General features: G+C 55.3%; 2 protein-coding genes across 2 annotated transcripts; both read left to right on the forward strand.

Moving 5' to 3' along the window:
- Nucleotides 1-44: 44 nt before the first annotated feature.
- On the forward strand, nt 45-7474 carry HOXC13 (homeobox C13). Its single transcript, XM_034645927.1, has 3 exons — nt 45-584; nt 622-652; nt 6363-7474. The coding sequence occupies exons 1-3, from the start codon at nt 45-47 to the stop codon at nt 6617-6619; spliced, it is 828 nt and encodes a 275-aa protein (XP_034501818.1). The 3' UTR covers nt 6620-7474.
- Nucleotides 7475-16125: 8651 nt separating this feature from the next.
- On the forward strand, nt 16126-17716 carry HOXC12 (homeobox C12). The gene is made up of 2 exons (XM_019804020.2): nt 16126-16732; nt 17478-17716. The coding sequence occupies exons 1-2, from the start codon at nt 16126-16128 to the stop codon at nt 17714-17716; spliced, it is 846 nt and encodes a 281-aa protein (XP_019659579.2).
- Nucleotides 17717-18505: the final 789 nt, after the last annotated feature.

Consider the following 18505-nt stretch of genomic DNA (forward strand, 5'->3'; position numbering starts at 1 on the left):
CGGGGGGCGGCTGCAGCGGAGCGAGCCCCGGCAAAGCCCCCAGCATGGACGGGCTGGGCAGCAGCTGCCCGGCCAGCCACTGCCGCGACCTGCTTCCACACCCCGTGCTGGGCCGCCCGCCGGCGCCCCTGGGCGCCCCACAGGGCGCCGTCTACACGGACATCCCGGCCCCGGAGGCGGCGCGCCAGTGCGCCCCACCGCCGGCGCCCCCCACCTCGTCCAGCGCCACCCTGGGCTACGGCTACCCGTTCGGTGGCAGCTACTACGGCTGCCGTCTGTCGCACAACGTGAACCTGCAGCAAAAGCCTTGCGCCTACCACCCGGGCGATAAATACCCGGAGCCGTCGGGCGCCCTGCCCGGTGATGACCTGTCCTCCAGGGCCAAGGAGTTCGCCTTCTACCCCAGCTTCGCCAGCTCCTACCAGGCGATGCCCGGCTACCTGGACGTGTCGGTGGTGCCTGGGATCAGCGGGCACCCGGAGCCGCGTCACGACGCGCTCATCCCCGTCGAAGGCTACCAGCATTGGGCTCTCTCCAACAGCTGGGACAGTCAGGTGTATTGCTCCAAGGAGCAGTCGCAGTCCGCTCACCTCTGNGTATTGCTCCAAGGAGCAGTCGCAGTCCGCTCACCTCTGGAAGTCTCCCTTTCCAGGTAAGGAAGGGGCGCGAGCGCCGCCGCCGCCGCCGCAGCAGCAGCAGCCAGGGACCCCTCCCCGCCCTGCCTGCCCCGGGGCTCCGCGCCTCAGCCACCCCCGCCGTCTGGCCCCGGCGCGCCGGCTCTGCTGGGCTGCAGACGGAGCCGGCCGGGCGAGCTGCGCTGAGGAATGCGCCGGGGAAGAAATCTGCTCCGACACGTTCCCCGGAGCTGCCCGGCCGAGGGTGAAGCAATCACAGGCGCCCGAGCGCCGGGCTGCCGGCTCGGCTCGAGTCGGGAGCTCGCCTCCTCCTCCCCCAGCCCGCTCTAGTCTCTCGCGCGGCTCTTGGCCCCCGATGCCCGCTTCCAGCCAGGAATGGGGGTGGGGTGGGTTTTGGGTGCTTTGGAATACGAAACCACCAGGACAAAACCCTCAACCCACCGAATAATTGAGGGGGAAAAAAAAGAACAATCTTGCCTGAATTTTCAAGATCGTTCAAGCACTAGATAGGTTTTTTTGTTTTTGTTTTGTTTTTTGAATAGGGATCTAATTTGCCGGGTCCAAAGAAATGCAGAATATTTTCTTTTCTTAATTTATTTTAAGAATTTGGCCACGAATTTTCTGATCCTTAAAGGAGCAGAACTAAAATCTCTGGAAAGGATGTGGCGAGAAGGGGTTTTGCATCCCTCTCCTGGGATATAAAATTTTCTTTGCCTCTCTGGTATCCTGAGCTCAAATCCTGTGGGTGTTCCCACTGCCAACTCCCCCGGATGTCGGGGAGAGAGTTTTCTATGCCTCAAACACAGAAAAGGGGGAATGAGGATGAGAAGTGAGGGACTGAAGACCTGTTCTGGATACATCTGGGATCCAGGCCCAAGCTAGGGACCCCTAAGTCCTTGCCTGTATATGGGGGGGGTGCAGAATTCACCGATGTCCTGTTCCTTTTCCAACTGAGGCTGTTTCTGAGCCAGTGGGGATCCTGCAATCCCCACCATTCCCCAGGAGAGAAAGATCAGTCCCAGGTTTGTCAAAATCACTATCAGGAGCTTTGGGTTCATCACAGCGCTGAGAAATTGGGAATCCAAAGCCTGAGTCTGCTCTGGCTGTAAGCAGAGCTGGGTGGGAGAGGGCTGACTGGCTCTGTTCTAATGCCTACAGGAATCCTGGCGGGGGGGGGGTGGCATGGAAGCCATAGATGTCTCTCCATACTAGCCAGAGGGCCCCCCAGCTCTACATGTGAGTCCAGGGACATTTTCACTGGGAATTAAAGATCTGAAGACCTCCTAAGGGTGGGCCTGAAATTCTTTTGCAGGCGGGATTGGGGCAAGAGCAGATGGTGAAAAATCACTGAATGATGTTAGAAAGTGCAGAAGATAACATTCTTGCAAATATGAGATTACTTAGTATAACACAACTGAATATCAGGGTGGGACCCACACTAGGCACCCCATTTCTGGCTGCCAGAAGATTCCAGGATGATAAAATTTTAGTACATGGTGTCATGCATTACCTGTTCTGAATTGGCAATAATATTTTATATAATAATTTCTGTTATCATCCTCCTAATAGGAAACACATGATAATACATTTCTAGAAGACAGACAATTCACATGTAAGTATACAGTAAGGTATTATAGATAGATGGCCCTTTACTTCACCATCTCACCCAAACGGAAAACTCTTTAGGACACAGGGCTCCGGCAGGAATTCCTGAAGCACGGGGAGCCGGTAGGCCATGCTAAGGGGCCAAAGGGCAGGGGAGCAGATGCCCACCTCGCCCACTGTGGGCAGAGGCATAGGTCTAGAGCAATGGGCAATGGGTTTAGTGTGGAGAGGTGAGGAAAGGGAGCGTTGACATCGCTGTGTATGCATGTGGAGCGAGGTGGCGGTGAAGGATTGGAAACCAGCTCAGAAATATCCTTGAGCAAAATGAACATCTTAAAGATTCCCAGGGAAAAAAGAAACCTGCTAAAAATAAACACTTTTTGATCATAGCCTCCTAGAGAAAAATATCTTTGAAATAAAAAAAAATACAGCCCAATTGAGATTTAATATACTTGCAAACTACTGCATGGAAATGGATATAAAACCCACTGTTTCAGCAGCCATAAGCTCACACTCCCTGTGTGGAAACAGACTCTGGCTGGTATATCTCAGTGAGTGCAGATGTCCAGGCAAAAAGCAGATGAAAAAGAAATTATCTTCAGACACCCTCCATCTTTCTACCCACACAGAGATCTTTTAGAAGTAGTGAGATTTCCAGATAACTCTGTCTATGCAATTGTGGTTTGTTCGGGCAGCATCTGAGCATAAACACTACTGTCTCTCTTTAGCGCCTCTGGCTCTGAGAAACCTCACTATGGAAGTCTGGGCTGCTGTGGGATATGGAGGCAATTGTTCAGAAAGATCCAGATAATTAGGGCCAAGATCTGTTGTGGCTTCTTCCTTCCCCCAATTATACAGACCCTTGTTTCATTGCTTTCCCCCCCCCCTTCCTATGATGAGTGTAGGCACTTTTTTTTTTTTCTTTTTTACAGAGACACACAAAAATTCCAAGAGAGAATCAGCAGAAATTCTAAGAGAGAATCAGAACATGGGGGTGGGGGGTTGGGCAGGGAGAGACAGAGTCAGATAAGATTGGGGGAGAGCAGTAGAATGAAATAGTGGGTTCTTTGGGCCATACTGGAAGTCCCTACTGACAAGCCTTTGGATTATGGCTGAGAAGAGCAGCTAGTATTTCTAGCTGGACAAAGTCCTCTTCAGAACACAGAGCCCTGTTGTAGGAGTGAGTGGTCAAGAGCAAGTGGGCAGTGGGAACCTATCCACAGGACCCCAAGAGAAGGTGACAGCTGATCACTGATCTGATTTTCCTTCACTTCTCAAAGGTGTCTATTAGGTCCCCAGGTATGAAGTGGTTTATGTGTGTATGTGCTTCTGGAGGGATGTTAGAGAAGGTTTGATTGTAAAATTAATAACCAAGTCCCCTACTTACTTTAGGCAGTATAGACACAACTCGAAGTCTGAGCTTCCAGATGTTTCCATATCTGTAGATCCTAATTCCTTTCCAGGCAAGACAGCAGACAATGAAATGAGCCTTCTTTGAAAAGGCAAGACTAAAAGGTATTTTCCCAAGAGGCCAAAACAACCAACATTTTGGTCAGATCTAGTAAGAACTTTGGCAAGTCAATCCTTAGCGTCCTATAGAGAAAACTAGCCAGTTTAGACCAGGTAGCTGCTCTTTAAAACCGATTTTTAAGGATTGTGTTGATTAAACCTCATTGGAAATTTAGAGTTGGGGTTTAGAGGATACAGAATTGGGGAGGTAACTGTGAGCATTTCCAGAAAGTAAGATGAAAAGTCAGGGACAATTAGCTGGTTAATTCAGGAACCAAAACGCACTTTATCTCATTTGGCTCTCCAGGGAAGAGGAGGCATTTTGTACCAGAGCCTGTTTCCATTTTAGACTTACTGTGTCATTGTTGAGTCAGAAAGATCTTGGTTTAAAATCTGGCTCTGCCACTTTAGTTATTTTACCCACTCTGAGCTTCAGATTCCTCATCTTGTAAATTGGGTTTAATAAAATAAGCCTGAAAAAAATGTTCTGAGGATTTAAATTAAAAAAAAGAAAAGAAACACCACCAAACACCTCATGGTGACACTACTTACTCTCTTTGTGTTACTCTTTTCCCAGAATCATCAATCTGAATCATAGCTCCATCTGTAGGAGTAAAACAAACTTGAGAACTGAGAAATTTTTACAAAATTATCTTGTACAAAAAATTCTTTTTAACCTAAAGGATCTTCTTTGTTAAAGTGAAGCTGTTATGTTTTTCAGATTTTTTTTTTAAAAACCTTGGCCTATTCCTACACAGGCAGAGAAAAGTGACAAGTCCAACAATTTTCCTGAGAACTTGTCATCATGAAGACAGCCAAACCAGGCCATTGGAAGCCCCTCTTTCACATATTCCAACCCCAGCACTTAATTTCCTACTGCATTCGATTGTGACCTCTTCTCTTTCCAGCCTGTATAGACAAATATTCCTGGGTGAGAGCAGACCCAATGGGAATGGGTGTAGGGAAGGTGTTTTATGAGGGTGGGGTGAAAACAAGCATTTCAGGAAGAGCTTTGTGCCTGTGTTCTGGACTGCCTCTCTACTTCCAAAGGGCAGTGAGAATGAGGGGGAACCCCAAATATTCAGTCCTCATCATTAGTTTCTGCCTAAAGGAGTCTATATTTTTAAAAATCGAGGGGTGAATTATTCAGATAATCCCCCTAATTCCCCGCTTTGCCCTTGAAAGTGTGGCAATGACCTTTTTATTAACAGAGGTGAGGGTGGAATGGGAGGGGGATGTAAGTGACATATATTGTTCTGAGTTCCTGTGAAATTCACACCGCATAAAGAAAATGACCTAGTAGCGGTTGGGGTAACAAGGTATTGAGGGTGGCTAGGGTTCCTGTATGCGATGGAGACAGTTTCTCTTGGCTTTGGAGAAATGGAGAGGAGAGGGGGTTGGAGCAGAATTTGCTCTATTTTGGTGAGTGGGCATTTGGGGGCGGGGCAAGAAAAGGCACTGAATTCTTTTTGTAGACGACTTACCTAAACCGCTGAGTTTAACCCCAGAAGGGCTCTCCTAGTGCCTCCTTTGGTGGGCAGACCCTGGGGCATGGATTCTAGGTCCAGGGGCCTGATTCCCTACATCTCCCATCCAGGACCTCTCAACCAGGATGTTGTTAAGTGGCTCACAACATTGGACGCCTAGAGTGATTGGCTCCCAAGCAGGCTGGCTTCCCCTGGACGCTTTTCTTCTCTGCTAGTATAGGTCTCAGATTCCTAGGGCAGAAGCAGTGACCAAGGCATGAGGCCCCACTTGGTGGTCTGTGCCCACTGAAGCTCTCTCCCTTCCTGCCGTGCCCTCCCTCAAACATACAACAGAACACTTTCCCCTGATAATGGGACACAGTTTACGCCAATGGCTGCCCAAGTGATCTCACTGCAGGAAGGAGGAATTTTCCTGAATATTTGCAATCCTCTAGGCCCTCAGACCAGGGTGAAATTTGTAGGGACCCTTTTAAGAGTACAGGATTCTGATAACAAATGCTGTGCAGAGCGGTATTGGAGCCTGAGACAAAAGGAAAAATCAGTACTACTGGTCCCATGTTTATTTTAAAATTTGTTATTTTGTTTATCATGAATTTTTTTTGCATTCATTCTGATTTTTTAATTTTTTTAATTTTTTTTTTTTTAAGATTTTATTTATTTATTTGACAGAGATAGAGACAGCCAGTGAGAGAGGGAACACAAGCAGGGGGGAGTGGGAGAGGAAGAAGCAGGCTCACAGCAGAGGAGCCTGACGTGGGGCTCGATCCCAGAACGCCGGGATCACGCGCTGAGCCGAAGGCAGACGCTTAACCGCTGTGCCACCCAGGCGCCCCGCATTCTGATTTTTTTAAACATTGCATTAAAATGTTACCTATCTCGATTCCCCAGTGTTTGGCTCCCCCTCTTTTAAAGTTTTCACCGGAGGCAACACATCCATGGCCTCGCCTTAGTCGTGGCCTTGCTGGTAACAGAGGCGCAAAGGATTAGGGGGCAATTTGTCTGTCCCTTAGAGCCCCTGCTGGAACCTTGAGCCTACTCCGTGGTGCAGCCAGGGGGCACAGCCCGGTCACTCTGGGGTCCGGGCACGCAACTCACTTCCTGCCGCCGGGCTTCTTTCTCCCCCCAGACGTGGTTCCCCTGCAGCCCGAGGTGAGCAGCTACCGGCGCGGGCGCAAGAAACGCGTGCCCTACACCAAGGTGCAGCTGAAGGAGCTAGAGAAGGAGTACGCCGCCAGCAAGTTCATCACCAAAGAGAAGCGCCGGCGTATCTCTGCCACCACCAACCTCTCCGAGCGCCAGGTCACCATCTGGTTCCAGAACCGACGGGTCAAAGAGAAGAAGGTGGTCAGCAAATCGAAAGCGCCTCATCTCCACTCGACCTGACCGCCCAACCGGCCACCCGCCCCGTCTATTTATGTCGCCGCTTTGTACCATTACCGAGCCCAACGAAGGACGCTTCGCCGGTGCAGACGGATATTTAATGTTAACAGGAAAGAGTGACTGCGCCGAGGGAGGCAGAGAGGATCAGAGGGCGCGCTCGGCAGCCCCCTACTCCCCACCCCATCCTCAACCCCCAGCCCCACGCAGATGGGACCCACCAGGCCTCAGGAGCTTTGGCGGTGGGTCTGGGTGGGCTGTGGGAGGAAGGCTGACAGCCTCCACTCCCCTTCGCCCTCATCCCTCGCCTTGCCAGAAAGCCGAGCGGTAGGGGGCGAAGAGCCCGATCACTCCAACCAAAGCAGGGTTGGGAAACCCCGAATGACCCCACACTTGCCTCATCCTTTGCCCAGGCAGGTTGATGACCCACCTGAGGGTGGGGCCCCGGGGCAGGACCTGGCGAGCTCTCACCATCCTTCCAGTTCCTCCTCCTGTTCCCTGTCCCTCCCGCACTCCTTAGTTAGGCAAGACTTCCCAGTTAAGATTTTCTGTGCATATTTTAAAAGTTGCATTAATATTAATGATAATTGTTAGGGATCTGGCATCGTGATTGGAGTACAGACAGCGCATAGGTGTTCTTTCCTTCCTGTTTCAACAAAAACTGGAATTGGTGGAGGAGCTGCCTACCCCCACCTCAACCCGGAAACTGAATTTCTCTGGAGCCAACTTTGCCCCACTGCCTCCTCTCTGCTGCTCTCTCAATGTGCAGAAATCCAAGAAGGATGGAAACTCCAACCACGCTGCTAAATCTCTCTCCCTCTCTCTCTCCCATTCTCTCTCCTCCCCACCTCCTTCCCTCTCTCTCTCCTCCCCACCTCCTTCCCTCTCTCTCCCCCCCCCACCTCCTTCCCTCTCTCTACTGGGGATCAGGCGCGGCACAGAAGCAGAACGTTTTTCTAAGGAAAGGACAAATTCCTCTTCCAAGGGGATGGAGCGTGGGTCCCAGCAGAGCCCCCGTCCAGTTGCCTCTCCGTGGAGGCAATCGCTGAGGAGAGAGGCTCACACTTTCACTTTTACTGGTTGTCCAGAGGAAAGCGGTTTTCTTCCAGGAGGCCCAAATAGCCAGCCCCCAATTAACCAGCTAGTGTAGACGCTGCCTAACACGTCCCTCCTCAAAGGCCAGCCTGCCGCTGAGGGGGAGGTCCCTCACCTTCTCCCTTCCCACTGGTGCATTACAAAACAGTGTTCTTTTGAAACGGTCATCAGAAATAGGCTTTTTTAAAATGTTGTGTATCTGTATATAGTATTGTGATGTCTGAACGACAATGTACTGAATGCAAAAAAGGAAAAAACCCACAAACCTGTTTTTAAAATAAAATTTTTTTTTGCCTTGATTTTATTACTCAGATTCCTTCTGCAGACCCTTCTGTCCACTTCGCTGCCCCGACTCAGCCAGAGTGGGCGAGGGGAGGAGTGTAGACAGCACCCCCAGGGGGGTACATTTCAAACTCATGTTTTGTTCCACTCACGTTTTTTAAAGTGAGTTATTTGGGTTATTTGGGTTGTTGATGGGGTCTAGATAGGAGAAAACTCCTTCGGAATAGATGAGTGTGTGTTGGGGGGAGAAGGGTGTAATCAGCGACTGGGAAGGCCCAGAAGCAGATGAGTGAGAAAAGTACGCTGCCCGTGGTCGTGGACTTCAGTTAATGGTTTAGAAGCCAGAACTGGATGCTGTGGTGATAGCGGTGGCCGCCCGCGGTGGGGAGCTAATCTTGGGCTTCCGGGGCCCTACTGCCCCCCAGAGGGTCCGCAATCCCTCCAGCCAGTTCAGGGCTGGGGCTGGGAGGGGGTCTGCACAGCCTGTCCTGCTGGGGGTGGCCGGGAGCTCAGCGCTCCTAGGCTGCTCTCTTTTCTTCCCCATCAATTCATGCAGAGGTGTCAGGCCACTAGGACCCCTTGGCCCCCCAGTTCATAAGGCAACCCCACCTTTTTTCCCCCAGCATTCCTGGGGACCACAGTCTTCTAGGCCGTCAGGAGCCCTGTAGACTCTGCCATTACTTTGTTTTCCCTGTCGCATCAGTCCGTGCTTATCTCCCTATCTGGCGGAGTTAATGAGATCGTTAAGTTGTCAGGTTAAGAGACTTTTAAAAAGCAATATAGCCGAAAACAATGTTATCTCAGATTAAATCTTTACTGCAGCAATTTTTATTTATATATAATATTTTTCCTCTCCTGAGACACAGAAAGACTGGAGGCATTGGGTTGGAAATCAGAGCTCTCCGATCTCCCTTTGCCTGACGGCTGAGGTTCTTACAACTTTATTTAAATAAATGTTTCTGGGGGTGAAAAACACACAGACACACACACACACAGACACACACACAGACACACACACACACACACACACACACACACACACACACCCCGTGGAGTCAGAGAGAGACAAAGAGCCTGAAGAATTTACCCTCTACAGCGGCTCTGCTGCTGCTGGGGCTGCCAGTCTGGCTCCAGTCTGCTTCAACTCTGGCTTAACTATCAAAGAACCACATGCTGGGAAGTGGGGGGTCAGGGGGATATAGGTGAACCTCCCAGGAATAAGGTTCATTTTTAATTCCATCTTCCCTTCTCTCACCACTTACCACCTTAACCTCTTCCCAAAACCCTGAGTCTCTCCTGAGATGGAAAGAGTTGCAAATTAAATGTGTGTCAGAAAAGGGAACTGAGCAGACAAGAAGCCTGGGGCTCTCTTGATATGGGTCCCCATCCCTCTTGACTTGCAGATACACTGGCTTTTTCCCATGACAGCTGTTGAGACAGTGGAACTTGGAGACTGCAGGGAAAGAGAAGTCTAGAGTTCTCCAAGGGATCCCTCTACTTGTGCACACAAACTCACGGAGTCTAATGAGCGAGTCTTCCCACACAGAGGGACCCTCCCTAAGGCCCCAGAAGGGGGCGATGGAAAAAAGGAGAAGGCTCATGAAGGCTCATTGGGGTTGCATTGGGAAAACCCAGGCAAAGACAGCAGTCCGTCTGAGTCCCCGGAAGCCCCGGTGTGCCCGGGGTGTTTAGGACTGGCTCTTACACTGGGTTAAATATGCCTGGATGTGTTCTGTTGGATTATCGTGTCTGGATCGATCTTGGAGACGCCTCTCCCATAAGAGTAAGCAAGCGTGAGAATGGAAACTCCTGTGCCAGACAGGTCTCGTGCGAGTGTGTACTCTGGGGAGGCAAAGATGGGAACACTGGGAACACGTATTACTCTCTTTCTGATTGTGTGGGTCCCTCACCTTTCCTTCCTCCAAGAGCTGGCATTCTCTCTGGGGAGTCTGCAAGGCATTCCTGTGAAGGTGTATGTGGGCATGTGCACGCCCGTGTGCGTGTGCGCGTGTATGTGTGTGTAGGGGGGAGAGTTTTGACCAGTGGAGATTTTCCCGTGTGCGTACAAGCCTATAAGTAGGAATGTTGTCATCTCAGGATGTAGAGCACGTTTAGTTTTCTTCACTCAGAACTGTAAGAAGCCTTTGTTTCCAAGGCCAATCTCCTAGTGCTCATGTGAGAACGGGGCCCCACTCTGTGCGAGGGTGCAGGGGGTACAAGAGGTGTGAAGGGCTGAGAGCACAGAGGCTGCCCCTGGAAACAGACAATCTCTATCCCCTGGGACTGGGGCTCCTGTGATTGTTCTCATAATCCAGCGTCACTCCCTGCTCCCCACGCCTCCCTCCCACCCCAGGCGGGGACCGAGGGACCTGGCTGGGCTGGAGCCCCAGAGGACTCTCCATCTAGAGGTCACTCTACCAAGCTGCCAGGGAACCTCAGATCCTTTCCTGGGCTTGGGGGGAAACCCTTCCCCACCCCCATCTTCTTCCCCAGACCCAGGGCCAGCAGAATGGGCCTTTCAGCCTGTAGTCCCACAGCTAAGAACCCACCTGACGGAGCAAGGCCAGCAGTTTTCAGGGAGATCCCTCCACGACTGTCTCCAAGCCTTGGCCTCCTGAGGCTGATCCACAGGCCAGTGTGGTGTGAGGCGGGGCGTCCCTGGGACATTCTCCATCTCTCGGAGGATTGGAGCTGGGAACTCAATTCAAAAGCGAGCTTCCCCCCAGGACCCACCTGTGCCGGACGTGGCTGGTGCCGGGAGCCCACCCCTCAAAAAACTCCTGGTGCTGGTTCCGGCCGATGTGTATCCAGACCTGCGCTGGTGGAGGATTGAGGGGCCCTGGGGAGCCAGGGGCTTCTGGGAGGAGGAGGGGGCCAGAGCCTTTGCGCAACCAACCAGGCTCTTCCTCCTTTAGCCTTGACCGTGACTAGGTCTTTCTGACCTTGACATCACAGGGAGCACAGGGAAGGGGGGCAGGGGGGAAAAGGCCTTGATCTTCCGGTGGCCAGAGAAGGGGAGGGCCGCTCGCCTCCTGGACGCGCCATCCCCCTTCCCGCCAGAGCCCGCCGCCTCTGTTTACACACAGAGGAGGTGTCGTCTCCAGTCTAGACAGGGGCGCTAATAACGCCCATAAAAGGCGGCCTCTCCAGAGATGTTCGGCAACTCGGCTCCCGCGCGCCTTCCGCTGGCCGCTCCCTCCGCCTCCTCCGCCCCGCCCTCCTCGGATACCGAGGCTGGGCCTGCGGCGGCCCTGGGGAGGGGGCACCCAGAAGGTTTCTAGAGGCTGAGAAACCCCGCCCCGCACCCTTCTAAACCTCTTGTCTCCAGAGGTAAGTAGACCCCCGCTCTCCCCGCCCCGCCTCGAGGTTAACAGCACCTCCTCCCACCCCCACGCGCCAGGCCGATGGCCCCCACACCCGGCCCCCCGCGCCCCCCGCCCCGGGGACTGGGGGCTTGGATTTGGGAAGCTGTGGAGGCTGGGCAGAGTAGACCCCGAGCAGATCTCAGCGTCTCCCCAGTGCTAGGCCTGGCCAGAGGCCATGGTCACAGCGAGCCGCTGGCTGTGGGGCAGAGGGCACTCGGGTAGTCCTCACCCCATACCGAGCTTCGAGGTCGCCGAGACCAGGCCCCGGGCTCCCGGATATGGTGCAGGCGGCTGTGGGTGTGGCGTTTGATGGGAGTGTTTTCTTTTTCTTTTTTTTTTTTTTTTTTTTTAACTCGGTCCCCACACCTTTCCCGACACTCAGTAATTCACTAGGCGGAGGAGATCCTCTGCTGGCGGAGGGGGAAAGTGTCAGAGCCGCGAAACCACTTAACTCTTAGCGCGCTGAAAGGACAGAGAAAATGGGGGAAGAGGGCCCATGTAGGGATGTTCAGGTGAGAGGTGGAGAGATGGTCTCCCAGATGTTGCCGCCTGGGACCCCCCCCTTCCCATTTCCGGAGCGGCAATCAGGCTGGGGTCTTGTGGAGGGAGGGGCCCCAGATATGCCGCAGAAGGGGTGGAGGAGGTAAGGTCGCTGCTGACCCCAGGCCGCTTGTGTGAGCCTGAAAGCCTGACTGGGCCCCTCACCTCAGGTTCCTCTAATGCACCGCCCCCCCCCCAGGCTGCAGATGCCTAGAAAGCAGCACCTGGAGAAGGGGTCTCCCAATCTTCCTCTCAAATCCCGGACACACAGAGGGGTGGCTGGGAGCCAGGTGGGCTCCAACCCCTGGAGGAGTTAGTGAAGGAGAGAAAAATGAGACCGAGCCCCCTACCTCCGCCTCTCAGCCTTGTCTGAACCCAACAAAGAGGCTGCACTAAGGCTGAGCTACCTCAAAAGAACGAAATAGAGAGGTCTGAAGGCTCGGGTGGGGGCCCAGACCTTCGTCGTCTGCCGCCCTTGCTCTCCCCTCTCCCCTCTCCCCGCCCGCTCGGTGCCTATTCACACCCAGTCCCCGGCCCAGGCCCTGCCTCATTTGCATACGCGGCAGAACCGCTTTCTGCAAACTAGGCAGTGACCTTGAACTGGGCCGCCGAGGCCTCTCGACTGACCGTGGAGAAGGCAGCACCGCGCGGAATAATTCTGACCTCGGGTCCGCGGGGGAGCCGGCTCCCGGCAGCTCGCAGCCGCTCCGCGGTGGCCCGAGCCTCCCGCAGTCGCCTTGCCCCTGTCCCCAGAGCGGGCACGGACGTTAGAATGAACTCCCGCCGCCGGGCTTGGCGCGGCGGGGACTCGAGGCCCCGCGCAGAGGCCGCGAAGATGCGGGAGGGATGCAGGCACAGACAGAAGGCGCGGGAGAGGCGGCGGGGCAGCCAGCTGGTGGGTGCTCGGAGCAGGAGGGCTGCCGCGGGTCTTCAAGGAAAGCCTCGGGCCACATCCTAGCCTTCAGTTTTAATTAACCCCTGAGTTAATGAGCGGGGCACGGTTGCGCCAGGCCAGCTGCAGCGGGGATCGGCGGCTCAGGGGCCGGCAGGCAGGCCGCCTCTTCCCACCTGGTGATTTGATGAATGTGCGGGAAGAGTGGGCGCACAGAGCCCTCAGCAGCTCCAGAGCCTGGGTCTGGCCAATTAGTTTTGCGTGTGGGCTGCGAAGTGCGGGTGGATAAAATTCGGTTAGACGCGGCTGCCCGGTGCTTTGGGTTGCGAGTCCCTCCTGGTCCCTCCCCGGGCCCCAGTTGGTTCTTCGCGGGCGGCCCCTGCCGGGGGTGGTTTTAAAATTGGAGCTTCGCACCCGAGCCTCCCGCCGGCCCCGGGGACCCAGGCTGGGCGCGGCGCTCCGGGTCCCTGTTCGTGGGAGCCCGGCTGAAGGAAGGGGCTGAGCGGCGTGTGTGGCGGGGTGACTTAAAGGCGGACGGATCCGCGGTGGTGCACTTAGATTGCCTGGGTCGTCCCCGCGATCCTGAGAACCCCTAGGCTCACAGTGGGCCTCGAGGAGCGGGACACGGGGATGCGAACGTTGCTGACGGTTCCAGGCCGCTCTCCTGGAGAGGAAGTCAGGGGCAGCTGCACGCACCGAAGAGGGGTTCGTGCGCATGCCCTTGTCCACACAGTGGACACCTGGGGGAAACGCCCTTTCCAGATGGGGCCAAATCGAACGGGGAGAAACTGCGCGCCAGGAAGAAGGAAGCCCTCGCTCCGTCCTCAGTTCCCTCAGCGCTGCATCCGCCGCCCTGTGGCCGCTGCTCTGTGTGCGCGGCGGCCTGGCTGGAGGGCAGCGTGCAGGGCTCTGGGCCGCAGGTTTTCGGGCTAGAGAGGGCCAGGGAGAGGCTGGGACCTTGCTCCTGGGGTCCCCTTTCTGGGAGACTGGAGTCATCTGGAAAGGTAAAAGAGGATGGGAAGAAGCTTGTACCCCACCAGGACTAGGGGTGACTTTGCACGGCTCAGCTCGGCATCCCTCATACCAACAATAGCCGCCAAGCCCAGAGGCCCAGGGGCCCGGAGACCTTGCTGCCCGCGCAGTGTTCTGACCGAAAACAGCAACAATATTCAAGTCACACCCTGTTTATCTTTATGACCAAAATAACCCCCAAATAAAATTTTTAAAAATTAAATTTTCAGTGGTGCTCATGAATGGATCTCGAAAAAGAGGCCATGCATAGGATGCTGGAGATGCTGTGACGTGGAATTTGCAGCTCAGGAATGCTCCTTTCTGCAACCGCGCAGCCCCTTAATCAATTAGGCACAGAAAGGCCAATCCAGGCGGTCTCCTGCCCGCTGATCGGCGCCCCGGCTCGCGCCGCTCTGACTGGAGGTGACTGCGCGGGGCTAGCATCTCGCCGTTGGGCCTCGGTTGCGGCAAGTGGGCCCGAGGGGCGCGGGGCGGGCTCCTGGGGGCGGGCGGGCCCTGGCCGGGCGGTCTGGCAGCGGGGTGGGGAAGGGGAAGCGGGCGAGGGGCGGGCGCCGCGCTGCGAGCCCAGAGCTGCGCCAGGCTGGGCGACGCTCGCTCGTGCGGACACATTTCTGTCCGAGGGAGCTGTTCTGGTTTGGGATATGAAATCGCCTAGCGAGCTGTGGAATTCGAAGAATCTGCGTTTCTCTCTGCTGCGTCCTGCAGAGGAGAGAGAGAAAACGGGAGATGCGAATCTTCGGCTTCGGTCTGCTTTTGTAGCTTCGGCTCATTCTCAGATACTTAACTTTCACCTACATGGGTTTGTTTGTTTGTTTGTTTTTCCTGCCATATTCTCGCGGGGACTCTTGGTTTCTCCAAATTTCTCTAGATCGTCCAGTGTTTTCTGCATTTAGACGTTTGCTAATTATTTTACCTTATATTACTCAAAGCCGTGCATTGTATAGGAGCCTGAAACAATCAAATAGAAATTTGAGTATTTTGTCTACTAGACACCAATAGAATACACCTAGTTTTGAAGGCTTTGTTTTGGTTTTCACTTTAATCCGCTTATCCGTGTTCTGTGGACCTGGTTGAGATCCGGTTGTGGTTTCCAGATGTCTCAGATTAATCTCATCAGTGGCCAGCGTTGGGTTCTCAGCCTTCTCCAGAAGGAGCTGCTGAGGTTAGCACCATAAACATAATTTTAAACCCCAACAAGATAATTCTCCGGAGTCCTCTCCCTCACTCCCAGCACACCTACTGGCATTGGCGCTGCTATCTGATGGTCCCAGCAGCAGGCTGGGCTGCTTCTGGGGTGTGGGGGTCTCTTCTGCAGTGGAAGTCTCGAGCCTCTCAGGCCAGCCAAGCCCTTCTGGGGTCCCAGAGCCTCTCGCTGCGGAGACTCTGGAAGACCCCCCCAAAGCTCATCTGACTTCAGAAGTCACAGGCAAGAGGAGTTCAGGCCCCCAGATTTTCAAGAGCAGGTAGTCAGATCCACATAGAGCTGGGCACCTCCTGGGTTTTGTTTTTTTTTTTCCTTCTTCGGCCTCCTTTCTGCATCCCTCCTCTAACAGTGAGTGGAAGGGTGAGGCTGGGGAGGCTCCCGGCTCCAGGGTGGGGGGATACCCAGCATTAACAATTCTCCCATAGCCCTTCCTAGAGGAGAGGACCCCAAGTGTCTCCCAAAATTCCTGAGGAGAAAGAGCTGAGGAAGAGGAGCAGAGCAGGGGCAGGGCTGGGAAAGACAGCGGCAGGGAAACCTGTCCTTACGCCCACTTCGCCTCTACTGTAAATAAACCCCGAGCCAAAGGGCTCATCCGTCTCCTTAAACAGCCAGTAAACTTTATATGACACAATATCTAATAGTAATTTATTGGGGAGATATTGTAAATTCCAACGGTTTTAGTTAATAAAGGAGCTAATTAAAGAGGGACAGGTTGTGCTTGGCCAGCTGTTGGCGAGAAGATAATACATGGGGGGGGGTGCGTGGTGCAGAAGTGCTTCAGTGTGGGTAGTTTTGGTGTGGCTTTTTCCCTCTTGCCCCGGGTCGGGCGATTGCCTCACTCTCTGCGTTAGGTTTTATATGATATTTTAGAAAACTAGAATCCAGCGAGTAAATCTGCCCCGGCTTTTTGTTCCCCCCCAACCCCGAGTGGGGAAGGGGGAAGTTGGAGTTGGTGCGGGGTGGGGGGGATTCGCTGTCCCCACCCATCCCCCTGGCCGCGGCGCCCACGTGAGCTGGGTGGCCAATGGGTGGCCGGTGCAGGTTTAACTATGTTTAATGTCAGACAGCAATACAGTAGAAGCTGCCGGCCGGGCCCGCGGAAATGGGCGAGCACAATCTCCTGAATCCCGGGTTTGTGGGGCCGCTGGTGAACATCCACACGGGAGACACGTTCTACTTCCCCAGCTTCCGCGCGTCCGGGGCGCAGCTGCCAGGGCTGCCTTCGCTGTCCTGCCCGCGCCGCGACAACGTGTGCTCGCTGCCCTGGCCGTCGGCGGAGCCCTGCAATGGCTACCCGCAGCCCTACCTCGGCAGCCCGGTGTCGCTCAACCCGCCCTTCGGCCGCACGTGCGAGCTGGCGCGAGTGGAGGACAGCAAGGGTTACTACCGCGAGCCGTGCGCCGAGGGCGGCGGGGGCCTGAAGCGTGAGGAGCGCGGCCGCGACCCGGGCCCGGGAGTCGGGCCGGGGGCAGCGCTGCTGCCGCTGGAGCCGTCGGGGCCGCCCGCGCTCGGTTTCAAGTACGACTACGCGGCAGGCGGCGGCGGTGGCGACGGGGGCGCGGGACCCCCGCACGACCCGCCCTCGTGCCAGTCGCTGGAATCCGACTCCAGTTCGTCCCTGCTCAACGAGGGCAACAAGGGCGCCGGCGCGGGCGACCCGGGCAGCTTGGTATCGCCTTTAAACCCCGGCGGCGGGCTCTCCGCCAGCGGTAAGGACCCCGGCCCACTCTCGAGGCGTACTCAGGACCGGACCGCTCACCGGGGCGGGCAGTGTAGGACTGAGCTAGGGCCGCCCGGGGTGACACAAAGTGTGGCGAGGAAGCGCTACTTTAGAAAAGAAGTATGGGGGGTGGGGGGCGCCTATAAACATGTAAATATCCCCGTAAAAGAACTGCAGAGAGTCCCTTTTTCGCCGACCTGCGGCTGGAGGGGGCAGGGAGCTCCGGAGAAGGGGATCCTGACAGACACATCCCCAGGCCTCGGGTGGGAGGTGGGGACCGACAGCTTGGTCCCTGCTCTCTAGGGCCTCTCCCTGCACCTTCGCGCAGTCTCCATTACCTACATTTTTCCTCTTAAGAAATGCCAGTGGACCCGATTTACTCTGGCCACTCGCTCCTGTGTCCATCCTGGAGGATGTGAGAGGAAGGGACCAGGATGTCTGGGAGAAGAAGTGGTCTGGGGAGAAGTGAGGGGATCGGAACACAGAAGGGTCAGAGATACTATAGGGGAGGTAGGGTTGTGGAGGCAAGGAGGAGCGAAAGGGGAAAAAGAATGATGAAGGTGGGGGAGTGGGTGGGGATGAGGATCTGTGTGGAAGAGAGGAGAAGAGACAGGAGAGCAAGGGCCTGGGATTGGGCGGCAGGCCAAGGTGAAAAGGGCTGGGGAAGGTCCGAGGGCATTGGGCTTGTCACCTCTTGGTCCTCTGGCCAACGCTGCCGGTTCATCTCCACCCAGGCGCGCCCTGGTACCCGATCCACAGCCGCTCCCGGAAGAAGCGCAAGCCCTATTCGAAGTTGCAGCTGGCGGAGCTGGAGGGGGAGTTTCTGGTGAACGAGTTCATCACACGGCAGCGCCGGAGGGAACTCTCAGACCGCTTGAATCTTAGTGACCAGCAGGTCAAGATCTGGTTTCAGAACCGGAGAATGAAAAAGAAAAGACTTCTGTTGAGGGAGCAAGCTCTCTCCTTCTTTTAGGGGGCAAGACACGGGCACCGGCCCCCGGACTGAGCCTGTCTTTGGCAGAGAGCAAGAGGGGGCACTGCCTGGGACACAGTCCCCGCTTAGAACGCCGGGCATCTCTGGCAGGCGCTCCCTGGACATCCTCTTGTCTGTTCTGTTTGTGGTTCCCTCCCACACACACCCCCTCCCCCCCACGGGCCCTGCCAGGTCCCAGAGAGAGGGGAAGAACCAGGCCAGGGAGAGGGGAGCTGCAGGCAGGGGTAGGGACGGGGAAGGCTGAGGTGCTGGGGAGGGGCTGGTTTGCAGGGGGACTGGGGCCTTTGGCCTCAGGCTGAGAATCTGGAGGAAAGGTAACCCAGCCCCCCCCCACACACACACTTTCCTTCCGTGGTCTTAAGTCAGCCAGCAGTAGGCAAAAGTGGGGACAGTGGAACCAAGGCTCCCAAAACTCCCAGCAGTTGGGGTTAAGAGAGGGGGAGACGAGGGAGCAAGAGTGCAGGATCCGTAGAGAGATTGGAAGGGGTTAGGGTAGCTCTGGGAGGGCAGGAGGAAGGGCGGGAACCTGGGAGGAACAGAGCGATCAGGTCTCAAGTCCACAGGGGTCTGGTCCTCCAGGCCTGGACACCGAACAGGGGGAGGTACAGGCGTTTGGCAGACCCGGCCACGGACAGGGCGATCCTCAGCCTTTTGTCCCCTCTAGGGCAGGCTGCCGAGAAGTCTCCTGGTCCCCTCTCCTGCCGGCGTTGCCCACCCATTCGCTCACAGGTGTGCTGCCATCCACTCTTCCGCCGCCTAGGCGGCTGC

This window comes from Ailuropoda melanoleuca, chromosome 16 (assembly GCF_002007445.2).
Source record: "Ailuropoda melanoleuca isolate Jingjing chromosome 16, ASM200744v2, whole genome shotgun sequence".
In the NCBI taxonomy this organism is placed as follows: Eukaryota; Metazoa; Chordata; class Mammalia; order Carnivora; family Ursidae; genus Ailuropoda; species Ailuropoda melanoleuca.

Excerpts from the sequence above, each read along its gene's own strand:
- HOXC12 (XM_019804020.2), top strand. The coding sequence starts at position 16,126 with ATGGGCGAGCACAATCTCCTGAATCCCGGGTTTGTGGGGCCGCTGGTG. Across the intron at positions 16,733-17,477 it reads CGGCGGGCTCTCCGCCAGCG|GCGCGCCCTGGTACCCGATC; the intron begins GTAAGGACCCCG and ends ATCTCCACCCAG.
- HOXC13 (XM_034645927.1), top strand. The coding sequence starts at position 45 with ATGGACGGGCTGGGCAGCAGCTGCCCGGCCAGCCACTGCCGCGACCTG. Across the intron at positions 653-6,362 it reads CTGGAAGTCTCCCTTTCCAG|ACGTGGTTCCCCTGCAGCCC; the intron begins GTAAGGAAGGGG and ends TTCTCCCCCCAG.